General features: G+C 40.5%; 1 protein-coding gene across 1 annotated transcript in view; it reads right to left on the reverse strand.

Annotated features, from left to right (window-relative positions):
- The window catches only part of RELL1 (RELT like 1), a gene marked incomplete in the record, with an annotated part of 19,376 nt that extends 5,763 nt beyond the window's left edge, over positions 1-13,613 (reverse strand). The window contains 2 exon segments of the mRNA XM_087724804.1: positions 198-428; positions 13,503-13,613. Coding sequence (XP_087580930.1) covers positions 198-428; positions 13,503-13,560 — 289 coding nt within the window.
- Positions 13,614-15,000: the final 1,387 nt, after the last annotated feature.

Consider the following 15,000-nt stretch of genomic DNA (forward strand, 5'->3'; position numbering starts at 1 on the left):
GGTCAGCGGTTCAAATCTCACCGGCTCAGGGTTGACTCAGCTTTCCATCCTTCCGAGGTGGGTAAAATGAGGACCCAGATTGTTGGGGGCAATATGCTGACTCTCTGTAAACCGCTTAGAGAGGCCTGAAAGGCCTATGAAGCGGTATATAAGCGGTATATAAGTCTACTGCTATTGCTATTGTATTGCAACCTTACCTATCTTTTCCCCAAGTTGTTCATCTTCTTCCTCCGCTTCGGTCGTACACCGATAGCCCTTTTTCTTCAGCACGTGGCAAATTAAAACCCCCAACAGCCCCATCAGGAAGAATACCGGAATGAGGAAATAAGCGATATATTCAAGGTGTCCCCCTCCATCTTTGGACAAGCCGTTTTCAGATTTAACTGTCTCGTTTCCGAAACTGTGGCTTGCGAAGGCTTCAGGGGCTCCTAGGGAGACAGAAGGTGGAAGAGGTCACCGTGTCGGTCAAATCTATCCTTGGACAATGCAACGGGTCAAACATCTAGAGAACATTTCTTTCCGATAAAAGAATTTGGAGCAAGCAAAGTGGGTTCATTCTATCTCTCAGAGCCATGTGGCTTTGTGTTTATTTGTGTGTGTGTGTGCGCGTGCGTGCGTGCGTTGCATTTGTGCTGATAAATAAATAAAGGGAGACTAGTATAGATCTATTTCAAGCTATTTAGCTCTCACCAGCTAGCCATACCCTTACTGGGAATCGAACCTGGGCTGTATTACATATTAGGCAGTTATATTAGCCACTAAGCCACAGGCTCCCTTCCCTTATCAGCTAAGCCAGGGAAATAGGTATGTATTGTGTCACAACCCCTGGTATGCCCAAATATGGGAGGAAGCATACTGCTTCCTTTCTCTGTCTATCGGCTCATAACAAACGTACGTACGTACGTACATACATACATACATACATACATGTGTGTGTTGAATTTGTGCTGATAAATAAATAAAGGGAGACTAGTATAGATCTATTTCAAGCTATTTAGCTCTCATCAGCTAGCAATACCCTTACTGGGAATCGAACCTGTGCTGTATTGCATCTTAGGCAGATGTGTTAACCACTAAGCCACAAGGTTCTCCTCCTTTATTAGCTGAGCCAGGGAAATAGGTATGTATTTAGTGTCACAACCCCTGGTATTTCGATCACATGAACCTGGGGGAGCCGCAAGGGTCATAAAGCGTGAAAAACGGTCGCTTTTTTCCGGTGCCGCTGTGACTTCGAATGGTCACTAATTGAACCGTTTTAAGACGAGGGGTGCTTGTGCAAGAATCTCTACAGATTCAGAGTCTGCTCTGTAGTCCAATTTTATGTCAGTAAATCGGCGTGCGTTTTTGCTGTTGCACCATAATTTTGGAGTGTCGTTTTAAATCTTTTAAAGAATATCTTTGATTTATTAAGAATCTGATCATACAAAGATTGTTTCTCTCTCTCTATATATATATATACACACTAAGGCAGTGTTTCTCAACCTTGGCAACTTGAAGATGTCCGGACTTCAACTCCCAGAATTCCCCAGCCAGCATTCGCTGGCTGGGGAATTCTGGGAGTTGAAGTCCAGACATCTTCAAGTAGCCAAGGTTGAGAAACACTGCACTAAGGATTGGATAAAAATATAAATATTTATTAGCTACTGACCAGTAGGGGGCACTAGACCACCAGAGATGTTAGGCATATCTCCAACAGGAGTTTGAACCCATCAACTGGGCAATTATATATTGCTGAGTACATTAGTTTGCCCAAGCTGGCAGGAACGGAGATCTTATAGGAGTTAATCCAGAGTGTGGTCTTCTATCTGCTATCCTACTGGAAATATTCTGATTTTTGTGAGTCTTGGCTTCGAGGCGAGAGACCTTAAAATTGTTTCCTTTTAATAAGGATGGGGAAAGGTGTTGTGTAACCAAACAGGGTTTGATATTGCTTTTACAAAAACAAAACAAAAAGTAAAAATTATCTTTAGTAGCAACAAACTGGAAATCCAATAATAAAAAAAATAATAAACCAAGTGGAAGGAAGGAGGCTAGGGATATTACAGGCAACAGTAAATTGTCCTTTTGCACTTGATTTCCTTCCAAATGATTTGTTTCGGTAATTAAACATGATGTGGGATCACTTCCATAGCAGGAGAGGAAAGAGAGGGGGGAAGGTGGAGGTGGAGGGGGGGAAGGGAGAGGAGAGAAGGGGGAGGGAAGAAGGAGGAAAGGGAAGGGTCAGGGGGAAGGAGAGGGAAGGGAAGATGGGGGAAGGGAAGGAAAGGAAAGGAAGGGAAAGGAAAGAGGAAGGGAAGGGAAGTAAAGGGAAAGAGAAGGAAGAAAAGAGGAAGGGAAGGGGAAGAAGAGGAAGGGAAGGGAAGAGAAGGAAGAAAAGAGGAAGGAAAGGAAAGAAAGAAAAGAAGAAGGGGAGGAAAGGAAAGGAAGAAAAGAGGAAGGGAAGGGAAAGGGAAGGGAGAAAAGAGGAAGGGAAGGGAAGAGGAAGAAAAGATGAAGGAAAGGAAAGGAAAGAAAGAAAAGAGGAAGGGAAGGGAAGGAAAAAAAGAAGAAGGGAAAGAAAGGGAAGGAAGAAAAGAGGAAGGGAAGGGAAGGAAAGGAAAGGAAGAAGAGGAAGGGGAAGAAAGGAAAGGAAGAGGAAGGGAAGTAAAGGGAAAGAAAAGGAAGAAAAGAGGAAGGGAAGGGAAGAAGAGGAAGGGAAGGGAAGAGAAGGAAGAAAAGAGGAAGGAAAGGAAAGAAAGAAAAGAAGAAGGGGAGGAAAGGAAAGGAAGAAAAGAGGAAGGGAAGGGAAAGGGAAGGGAGAAAAGAGGAAGGGAAGGGAAGGGAAAGGAAGAGAAAGGGAAGGAAAGGAAAGGAAAGGGAAAGGAAGAAAAGAGGAATGGAATGGAAGGGAAGGAAAGGAAAGGAAGAAAAGAGGAAGGGAAGGGAAGGAAAAAAAGAAGAAGGGAAAGAAAGGGAAGGAAGAAAAGAGGAAGGGGAAGAAAGGAAAGGAAGAGGAAGGGAAGTAAAGGGAAAGAAAAGGAAGAAAAGAGGAAGGGAAAGGAAAGGAAAGGAAAGTAAGAGAAGAGGAAGGTAAGGGAAGGAAGAAAAGAGGAAGGGGAAGAAAGGAAAGGAAGAAAAGAGAAAGGAAAGGAAAGGAAAGAAAAATATGTCAAACCAAGTTCTCCTCTGAAAGGCTTCTGACTAACTTGCAAAGCTAAAAAGTACCCAAAAACTATTTTGCTGGAGTCTTTTCAATCAATCATCTCCAACAAGCTGTCACTTTGGACTTCCCAAAAATGAGGTCAATTTCCACCGTGCATCGGAACAGTCAAATGCATTATTTTTCACCTTCCTGTTTCTGCTGAATTTGCTATTCAAGAATGGACCAATCCAGGAAATGGGTTTCCTCTGTGTGGGCAGTAGAAACTTAGCTGCCCTTTGTTTTCTTTTGAGAATCAGCCCAAAAAAAATAAGTTTCTTTTTCCTTGTCATTCTGATAAAGGATTCAAATGTTTTGTTTGTTTGTTTTTTTAAATCAAACAATTACCTCCTTTACAGTATTGATCAGTTGCTGAGCTTGGAAATCAAAATGCTTTATTCGGATCGATCTGAAGTTACGTACAGGAAGTCCTCGACATGTCCAAAATTGAGTTCAACATTCCTGTTACTAAGCAAAACGTGTGTTAAGTGTATTTCACCCCATCTTATGGCCTTCCTCGCGGAAGCCACAGGGTTGTTAAGTGAATCTGGCTACTGACTTTGCTGGTTGGAAAATCGCAAAACGGGATCGCGTGACTCCGGGAAACGCCGACCGTCATAAATATGAGTTCAGTTGCCAAGCGTCCGAACTTTTGATCCTGTGACGATGGGAAGGCTGCGGCAGGTGAGTGAAAAATGGCCATAAATCACTTTTTTCAGTGCCCTTGTTAAGTTTCAACCGTCACTAAATGAAAGTGTTGTAAGTCGGGGATTATCTGTACTGAATCTACATTTGCTGTGCCAGTCACTAAATCATAAATGTCATTTTCCTCTGTTTTCACAGTTATTTTTTTTTCTTTTTTAAAATTGATTTTCCATTAAATGCATTTCTTAGTGCCTTATAAACATCGTGGTGTGTTGGTATTTAATTTGCTTAACAAAAAAATTGCATTCTTAATCTCCAACTGCCTTTTTGCAACCCTTGGTAAAATAGATTCCATGTTTGATAATATTCTACCTTCCTCTTTCTGATTAATTTTCAGTGTCAATCTACGACACATTTCTGCACAATATTCTTAACTATTTCTTCATCTTGCAGTAGAGCTTCAGTATTGTGCAAAAATATTCCTTGCTGCTGTTAAGGCATGTAATATTAAACACATACTTTCCTTGTCAGGTTTTCCCCCATATGATACCTAATAAAAACAATTCAGGTTTATAATCTATAGGTTTTCACAGTTATTTTTTCATGGTTATTTATCACTTCGTTTTATCTCTCTTAGACTTTCATGTCGAAGAGAGGACTAGATCTCACAGTCTCCTGGTGATTGGCCCAAAGTTATCCAGCCAACTAACATGCCTAAGGCAGGACTAGAACTCACAGTCTCCTGGTGATAGGCCCAAAGTCACCCAGCTGACTTTCATGTCAAAGAGAGGACTAGAACTCACAGTCTCCTGGTGATAGGCCCAAAGTCACCCAGCTGACTTTCATGTCAAAGAGAGGACTAGAACTCACAGTCTCCTGGTGATAGGCCCAAAGTTATCCAGCCAACTAACATGCCTCAGGCAGGACTAGAACTCACAGTCTCCTGGTGATAGGCCCAAAGTCACCCAGCTGACTTTCATGTCAAAGAGAGGACTAGAATTCACAGTCTCCTGGTGATTGGCCCAAAGTCACCCAGCTGACTTTCATGTTGAAGAGAGGACTAGAACTCACAGTCTCCTGGTGATTGGCCCAAAGTTATCCAGCCAACTAACATGCTTCAGGCAGGACTAGAACTCACAGTTTCCTGGTGATAGGCCCAAAGTCACCCAGCTGACTTTCATGTCTAAGAGAGGACTAGAATTCACAGTCTCCTGGTGATTGGCCCAAAGTTATCCAGCCAACTAACATGCCTAAGGCAGGACTAGAACTCACAGCCTCCTGGTGGTTGGCCCAAAGTTATCCAGCCAACTAACATGCCTAAGGTAGGACTAGAACTCACAGTCTCCTGGTGATAGGCCCAAAGTCACCCAGCTGACTTTCATGTCTAAGAGAGGACTAGAACTCACAGTTTCATGCCTGTGGCAGGATTTTGGCAATTTACTTTTCAGCCTTGAAATGATTAGTCCATTTAGTCCAATTCTTAGTGATTCTTTATTTTCCAAGAAACCGGACATTCAAATTCTGAATTGTAATTTTTAAAGAGAATAACTGTGTCCCCACATCCACTGTAAAGAGTTATGCATGGCATGCTGAATTCAAATTCCCCTCCCTAGCTTGGAAAAGAACAATACACAAATAAAAATAAAAGTCGCCAACTTTTTACAAGGCGGACTGCTATAAATACTCTTCTGCATTTCCAGAATGTGTGCGTGATCCTGGCTCAGAATAAAAATCTGAATTAATGGGAGATTGTCTAGGGAGATTCTCAGTCCTCCAGGTCATGGTTGTCCCCCAAAGTGCTTTTTCAAAAGGCAACTGGACTTTTGTTTTTCCTTGAAGACATTTCGTTTCTCATCCAAGAAGCTTCTTCAGTTCGGAGCAAAGAATTTCTTCAGTTCTTCTTCAGAAGTGAAGAAGCTTCTTGGATGAGAAGCGAAATGTCTTCAGAGGGGGGAAAAAACTCCAGTTGCCTTTTGAAAAAAAACACCTTTGGGATAATGAGAGATTGCATTTAATGTTAAGTCTGAATAACCTAAAAATTCAGAACAAAATAATCTCGGCTATCTGTTGTGGCCCAGCAGGAGCCGTTGGAGCTGCCACCAGACTCCGACAGCGAGGGGCCCTCTGAGTCGGCTCTGGAGGATGTGGAGGACCCTGGACAGGGTTCCGACTCTAAGCAGGGCGCCGAGAGACTGGTTGGCCACCAGGTGGCACCTGATCCTTGGACCAGTGGGGAGGAGACAAGGGAGAGTGATCCAGAAGCCAGCAGTGAGTTGTTCCTGGATGCACGCCATCGAAGAGCTACTCGGTGTCAGGAGCAATTACGCAATTACAGGAGGTAATTGTGCTCAGCTGATGGTCATTAGGCTCCTCTCCAGACTATAAAAAAGACTGCTTGTGACACGCCCTTCTTGCAGAAGTCAACGCATTGACTAAAGAGAATGTAACAAACTTGGTTTGTCTGAATTGCTGCCAAGGTTTGTCGGACTTGCTGCCAAGGTCCTTATCTGTTTGTTTGATTGGCTTTCAGCCACCGAGATTCTAGTCTTGTTATTAAAGGACATTCTAATTAAGCTCGTCTCGGCTTTCGTTATTGGACGGAGGAGGGGGTCAGAACAGCTACCCCTTGTCTCCAATTTCCCAGACGTTATCCAAACAAAATTCGACAGAACAGCTTATACTTTTTTTTAAAAAAAAAATCACAACATCATTAAAACCACTTTAAATCGTTCCAGAACAACACAACTCTTCATAACACGTGTATTTTCTTTTAAATGCTTTTTAAATCCAAAGTGAATCTTTTTCTCAGAATTTTCTTTTGCGAAAGCCAAGTGCGAAGCGTACCCAGGAAGAAAAATTAGAGGAAGAAAATGAAACAGTGTAATTTTTTTTTAAAAAGGAAGTTCTCTTTTAAATAAGAGTCACATGGTATATTATTTCCTGTGCAGGAAAAATAAAAGCGAGTTACGAACACGATATCCAAATCCTACAAGAGGAATCAGAAAATGTGTCATTGGAATCCATCAATCTACCAGTCAGCATTAGTCATTTCCTTAGACAGGGATGGCTAACTTTTTTGTCCTTCTCTTCTTTTTCTTTTTTTCTTTCCTTCCTTCCTTTTTCTTTCTTTTTCTGTCTTCTTTCTTTCTTTCTTTTTCTTTTCTTTCTTTTTTCCTTCTTTTCTTTCTTTCCTTTTCTTTCTTTCTTTCTTTTTTGTCGTTCTTTTTTCTTTCCTTCCTTTTTCTTTCTTTCTTTCTTTTCTTTTTCTTTCTTTCCTTCCTTCTTTTTTCTTTTTCTGTCTTTCTTTTTTCTTTCTTCCTTTCTTGTCTTTTTTTCTTTCTTTCCTTCTCTTTCTTTCTTTCTTTCTTTTTCTTCTATCTTTTTTCTATTTTTCTTTTTTCTTTTCTTTTTTCTTCTTTTTCTTTCTTTCTTTCCTTTTCTTTCTTTCTTCCTTTCTTTCTTTCTTTCTTTCCTTCCTTCTTTTTTCTTTTTCTGTCTTTTCTTTCTTTCTTTTCTTTTTCTTTTCTTTCTTTTTTCCTTCTTTTCTTTCTTTCCTTTTCTTTCTTTCTTTCTTGTCTTTCTTTTTTCTTTCTTTCCTTCTCTTTCTTTCTTTCTTTTTCTTCTATGTTTTTTCTATCTTTCTTTTTCTTTCTTTTCTTTTTTCTTCTTTTTATTTCTTTCTTTCCTTCCTTTACTTTCTTCCTTTCTTTTTCTTTCTTTCCTTCTTTTCTTTCCTTCTTCTTTCTATCTTTCTTTCTTTCTTTCTCTCATTTATTTTCTACAGTTGACCATCTCAATCCAACTGACTCAAGGCTATTCTAGTGATTTAACCCTGTAACATTTCCTCGAATCTCTTGGATTTCAAATGCCCCTTTTTGCCAACTGAATGGCAAAATGTTTCCATTTAATTATTATTTGGGTTTTAACTGAAAAATTAGGGGATTGTAGAAAGCAAAGAAAGAAAAAAGGGGTTTGAATTTTAAGCAAGAACTGGGTAGGCTAACAAATATATTTTTTTCTTTTTTAAATTTTGAAGTGAGGAACTGTAGGACTAGAGGACTTCAAAAGTTCTCCCAACCCTATTAATATATGTTCTTTCAGAAAATAAATATTTTTTCATGGTACTGTATTGACGTAATTCCTGTGGAAACATGTACTTGTTGCCTTCCAATTCAGAGGAAGTGCTCGCAGTCCACAACCGAGACCAAAATTTATATCGCTAAGTGAGACGTTTGTTAAGTGGGTTTCATCTCGTTTTACAACCTTTCTTGCCACAGTTGTTAAGTGAATCACTGCACTTGTAATATTAAGTGAATCTGGCTGCCCCCATTGATTTGGCTTGCCAGAAGGTCGCAAAAGACGATCAGATGTCCTCGGGACACGTCCACCGTCATAAATGCAGCCGAATCTTCACCATGAGCATGAGGGATGCGGCAACAGTCATAAGTGTGAAAAATGGTCATAAGTCACTTTTTCCAGGGCCCTTATAATGTGGAACCGTCACTAAATGAATTCTTGTAAGTCAACTCCTGTCATTTTCAAGGACTTTATAGAGCAGTGATGGTTAAACCTTTATAAAGAGCCAAGGTGGCGCAGTGGTTAAATGCAGCACTGCAGGCTACTGCTAGATCAGCAGTTCAGCGGTTCAAATCTCACCGGCTCAGGGTTGACTCAGCCTTCCATCCTTCCGAGGTGGGTAAAATGAGGACCCAGATTGTTGGGGGCAATATGCTGACTCTCTGTAAACCGCTTAGAGAGGGCTGAAAGCCCTATGAAGCGGTATATAAGTCTACTACTATTGTTTTTTATTGTTGTCACATTCCAAAAGCGCGCACCGGCACCCATAATGCAATGGGGCGTGTGACACCCTCCGCGCATGCGAACCCCCACGCTCCGTTTTGGGCCTAGTAGGCCTCCCTGCAGCCTCCTGGGATGAAAAACAGGCCACCGGGGGGCGGGGGCATGCCGCATCTCCCCCCACTCTCCCCCTTGTATGCATAATCCTGGCTGCGCAAGAACAAGCCATTAAGGCCAAAATCAAAAAATCCTCTGATGATGCCAAATGCAGACTTTGCAAAGAAGCTGATGAAACTGTTGATCACATACTCAGCTGCTGTAAAAAAATCGCGCAGACTGATTATAAATTGCGGCACAATTCAGTAGCACAAATGATCCACTGGAATTTGTGCAAAAATTATAATATTAAAACAGCAACAAACTGGTGGGAACATCAGCCTGAAAAAGTCACCGAAAATCAGATGGTCAAGATCTTGTGGGATTTCCGTATACAAACAGACAAAATACTGGTGCATAATACACCAGACATCACACTGGTTGAGAAAAATAAGGTCACAATCATAGACATCGCAATACCAGGTGATAGCAGGGTCGCCGAGAAGGAACATGAAAAAATCGCAAGATACCAGGACTTAAAAATCGAAATTCAACGACTATGGCACAAACCAGCAGTGGTAATTCCAGTGGTAATCGGCACACTGGGTGCTATTCCAAAAGCACTGGAATTACATTTAAAACAGTTAAAAATTGACAAAATCACCATCAGTCAAATGCAAAAAGCCGCACTGCTTGGAACTGCACGCATATTACGAAAATACGTTACGACGTCCTAGGCCCCTGCGTGGGGCCCGACTAGTAACCAATGCCAAATCCGGCGAAACAACTGGCCGCTGTGATACAATTCTGTTGTTGCGATAATAATAATAATAATAAATATCTGACTAAACCAAAGGAATCAAAGAATGAACTTCCTTCAATCGTTCCAAATGCACACACCCAAGCCGTAGACACTTTATGAACCTCATTTTTCGGGCAGATCCAAAAATATTTCCCTTCACGTGATGAAACTATTCGGTATTGTGATGAAGAGTGTAGAAGAATTTGAAGAATGAGCAGTTTTGGCAGAACTTGTTCATCCTTCTATCCCCAACCTCATTTCTACCTCCCTGACTCGCTTACAGACGCAACTTCCAACCTTACAAGGTTGTGTTAAAAACACAAAGCATATTCCTTCCAGCCGTTTAATTTTTCTTTTGTGCAACTCCCCCAAAAAAAGGCGTGAGGTACAATTAGGTGGAGAAAATTCCTAAACAAAAGAAGGTTAATTAGCAGCGATTACAAGCTGTTGCACGCCATGAAACTGTGCGTAACTAACTGTCCATGAGATTCGAATAGAGATTTTGGTGCATGCGGATACCTGCTGGGTATATTTCAAACAATCAAATTGTTCTACTATACTATATTCTACTATATTATTACTGTACTATATTATTACTATATTACTATAATATACTATAACTATACTATACTTTGTTCTACTATACTATTGCTCTACAACACTATTACTATTTATTGCTACCGTATTACTATTGCTGTACTATTACTATAATACACTCTTACTGTTTATTACTATTCCTGTACTATTTATTACTATTGCTATTTATTACTATCACTAAACTATTTATTACTATTACTAATTATTGCTACCGTGTTACTATTGTGATAGTTACTCGACTATACTTATTATTTATTACTATTCCTGTACTATTTATTACTATTGCTATTTATTACTATCACTATACTATACTCTTTATTACTCTTTATTGCTATTGTATAACTATTGCTATACAATTACTATACTACACACTATTTATTATTACTGTATTATTTATTACTATTGCTATTTATTACTATCACTGTACTATACGGTTTATTACTATCACTATTTATTACTATTACTATACATATTACCTATATACTATACCATTCTTATACTATTATTATATTACTATACTATGCTATTGCTATACTATAACTACCTATTACTATTACTATTTATTACTATACTATTTATTACTATTACTATACTTATTACCCATACTATACTATTATTGTACTATTATTATATTACTATACTATAACTATATACTATTGCTATACTATTACTATTTATTATTGTTACTATTTTATTACTATTTACTACTATTACTTTTTATTACTATTACTATACTTATTGTTGTAAACGGACTGTTGTAAGCCGAGGAGTACCTATAGGTCCAGCCTACCCAAGAGAAGGATTTAAGGTGACATGATAGCGGTCTTCCAATATCTCAGGGGCTGCCCCAAAGAAGAGGGAGTCAAGCTATTCTCCAAAGCACCTGAGGGCAGAACAAGAAGCAATGGGTGGAAACTAATCAAGAAGAGAAGCAACCTAGAACTAAAGAGGAATTTCCTGACAGTTAGAACAATTTAATCAGTGGAACAACTTGCCACCAGAAGTTGTGGATGCTCCATCACTGGAGGCTTTTTCACAAAGAGGTATTAGGTCAGGATCTCCTGCCTGAGCAGGGGGTCAGACTAGAAGACCTCCAGGGTCCCTTCCAACTCTGCCGGCTTCGTATTCTGCATCCTCCTTTTCTCACGGCGGCGTTAGCAGTAGAATTCGGGGGGATTGTAAAGGCATGCTAAAAATGCTGCTTTTTACATTCTTGTTAGGAAAGAGAAAAGGAACTGGAAGAACAGAAACCCAAGGCCCGTTTCAGGGTGAAACCAACTTGCAACCTACCGATAAAGATTTGTACCTGCCTGAAATCACAACTTCACCTAAGCGAAAGACGGGCCTTTCAGGGGTGTGTGTGTGTGCGACCGTGTGAACATTCCTGTCCTTTGCACTACTGTGCTACCAACCAGCCAGGCAATCCTACTACTACTCCTACTACTCTCTCGCGAGTTCAGCCTCGGGATATTTAAATAATATTCTCCCTGAGTTATTGCTTATTCGTGGGGAAGGGCCAACCGCTGAAAAACTTTTGCTTTGGCCTTTATGTAAGGAGGGAAAAGGAAAAGAAAAAGAAAGGAAAGGGGAAAAAGGGGAGGGAGAAAAAAAGGAAAAAAGAGAAAAGAATGGGGGAGGGTGGAAGGGAAGGAAAGAGGAAGGGGAAAATAGGAAGCGAAGGGAAGGAAAAATAGGGAAGGGGAGGAAAAATAGGGAAAGGAAGGGAAGGAAGAAAAGAGGAGGGGAAGGAAAGAAGAAGGGAAGGGGAGGAAAAATAGGAAGGGAAGAAGAAGGGAAGGAAAAATAGGAAGGGAAGGAAGAAAATAGGAAGGGGGAAAATAGGGAAGGAAAAATAAGGAAGGGAAGGGAAGGGAAGGAAGGAAGAAGGGAAGAGAAGGAAAAATAGGGAAGGGAAGGGAAAATAGGAAGGGAAGGAAAGAAGAAGGGAAGGAAAAATAGGGAAAGGGGGGAAAGGAAAGGAAGAAAAGAGGAAGGGAAGAAGAAGGGAAGGAAAAATAGGAAGGGAAGGGAGAAAATAGGAAGGGGGGAAATAGGGAAGGAAAAATAAGGAAGGGAAGGAAGGAAGAAGGGAAGAGAAGGAAAAATAGGGAAGGGAAAATAGGAAGGGAAGGAAAGAAGAAGGGAAGGAAAAATAGGGAAGGGGAGGAAAGGAAAGGAAGAAAAGAGAAAGGGAAGAAGAAGGGAAGAGAAGGAAAAATAGGAAGGGGAGGAAAGGAAGAAAATAGGAAGGGGGGAAATAGGGAAGGAAAAATAAGGAAGGGAAGGAAGGAAGAAGGGAAGAGAAGGAAAAATAGGGAAGGGAAGGGAAAATAGGAAGGGAAGGGAAGAAGAAGGGAAGGAAAAATAGGGAAGGGGAGGAAAGGAAAGGAAGAAAAGAGAAAGGGAAGAAGAAGGGAAGAGAAGGAAAAATAGGAAGGGGAGGAAAGGAAGAAAATAGGAAGGGGGAAATAGGGAAGGAAAAATAAGGACTGGAAGGGAAGGGAAGAGAAGAAAAAATAGGGAAGGGAAAATAGAAAGGGAAGAAGAAGGGAAGGAAAAATAGGAAGGGAAGGAAAAATAAGAAGGGAGGGAAGAAGAAGGGAAGAAGAAGGGAAGAAGAAGGGAAGGAAGAAAATAGGAAGGGGGGAAATAGGGAAGGAAAAATAAGGAAGGGAAGAGAAGGAAAATAGGGAAGGGAAAATAGGAAGGGAAGGGAAGAAGAAGGGAAGGAAAAATAGGGAAAGGGAGGAAAGGAAGAAAAGAGGACGGGAAGAAAAAACTAGGGAAGGAAAAACAGGAAGGGAAAGGAAAGGAAGAAAAGAAAAGAAGAACGGAAGGAAGGGAAGAGGAAGGGAAGAAGAGAAACAACGGGGGCGAAATCCCCAAGGACATTTGGACGAATCCTTCCCCGATTAAGCATCAAAAGCACCCCTGCAAAAGGTCTCCATCGTAACCCTCCCCCTTTGCCAAGAAAGCGCAGGACCTCCCACCCCAAAGGCTGAAATCCGGGGCGACCCCCAGGAACCTGCCCGCCGCCCCCCCCCCTCCCCAAGTTTCCCCCTTCGGCTCCAAAGAGCTGGGCCGCCTTTGGGGCTGCTGGGGAAGGCAGGGAAACAAGAGCGGGGAGACGGGGGGGAAGGGGGGTCCCCTCCTCCGGGTGGGTGGAAGGAGAGAGAGAGTAAAATGGGGGGGGGGGTGTCCTGATCCTCCCCCCTTCTCCCCCCCCCTTAAGTCAATTGCGGAGGGTGAGCAAAAGCAGCCAACTTTGCAAAGTTTCCCACCGGAGTTGCAAAGGGATTTGGGATGCTGTTTGGGGGGGGGGGGGAGGGAGGGAAGACCCCCCCTTTTTTGCAGACCCCCCGCCCTCCTAAAAAAAAAACCACCCACCGAGAGGCCGGAGGATGTCGTAAGCGGGCGCAGCAGCCGTCGTTCCTGCGGGAGGCATCGCTCAGCCGGCCAGATCCTTCTTTCTCTCTCTCTCTCTCTCACTTCTTTTTTTTTCCTCCGACCCCGTGTGAGCCTCGGAAAGCCCCCCCCCTCCTCCTCCTCCTCCGGGTTCCGGAGAGGCTCCACCCACCGGCCCCGCCCCACAGGCCAGAGCCCGACTGAGCATGCTCGGCCCACGGAGGGAGCCCTCGCGCTCTGGAGACGCTTTGGAGGCGGAATGGAATAGAATGAAGAATTAGAGGTAGAATAGAAGAGTAGAACAGAACAGAACAGAAGGAAGAATAGAGAATAGAGTAGAGTGGAGTGGAATAGAATAGAAAAGAATGAAGAATTAGAGTAGAATAGAATTAAGACTGAATAGAAGAAGAGAATTAAGAATGAAATGAATAGAATAGGAATAGAATAGAAAGAAGAATATAGAATAGAATGAAGAATTAGAGTAGAATAGAATTAAGAATAAATAGAAGAGAATTAAGAATGAAAGGAATAGAATAGAAAGAAGAATATAGAATAGAATGAAGAATTACACGTAGAATAGAAGAGTAGAACATAACAGAATGAAGAATAGAGAATAGAGTGGAGTAGAATAGAAAAGAATGAAGAATTAGAGTAGAATAGAATTAAGAATGAATAGAAGAAGAGAATTAAGAATGAAATGAATAGAATAGGAATAGAATAGAAAGAAGAATATAGAATATAATATAATGAAGAATTAGAGTAGAATAGAAGAGTAGAATAGAATAGAACAGAACAGAATGAAGAATATAGAGTAGAGTGTAGAATAGAAAAGAATGAATAATTAGAATAGAATAGAATTAAGAATGAATAGAAGAACAGAATTAAGAATGAAATGAATAGAACAGAATAGAAAGAAGAATATAGAATAGAATTAAGAATTAGAGTAGAATAGAATGAAGAATAAATAGAAGAGAGTTAAGAATGAAATGAATAGAATAGGAATAGAAAGAAGAATATAGAATAGAATGAAGAATTAGAATAGAACAGAATGAAGAATATAGAGTAGAGTGGAGTAGAATAGAAAAGAATGAAGAATTAGAGTAGAATAGAATTAAGAATGAATAGAAGAAGAGAATTAAGAATGAAATGAATAGAATAGGAATAGAATAGAAAGAAGAATATAGAATAGAAAAGAATGAAAAATTAGAGTAGAATAGAATTAAGAATGAATAGAAGAAGAGAATTAAGAATGAAATGAGTAGAATAGAAAGAAGAATATGGAATAGAATAGAATGAAGAATTAGAGTAGAATAGAATGAAGAATTAGAGTAGAATAGAATTAAAAATGAATAGAACAGAATTAAGAATGAAATGAATAGAATAGAATGGAGAATTAGAATAGAATGAATAGAATAGAATAAAGAATTCGAGTAGAATAAAATAAAGAATTCGAGTAGAATAAAATAGAATTAAAATGAAT

The sequence above is a fragment of the Thamnophis sirtalis genome, unplaced genomic scaffold (assembly GCF_051295495.1).
Source record: "Thamnophis sirtalis isolate CommonGarterSnake01/CBP01778 unplaced genomic scaffold, rThaSir2_p1.2 scaffold_10, whole genome shotgun sequence".
In the NCBI taxonomy this organism is placed as follows: Eukaryota; Metazoa; Chordata; class Lepidosauria; order Squamata; family Natricidae; genus Thamnophis; species Thamnophis sirtalis.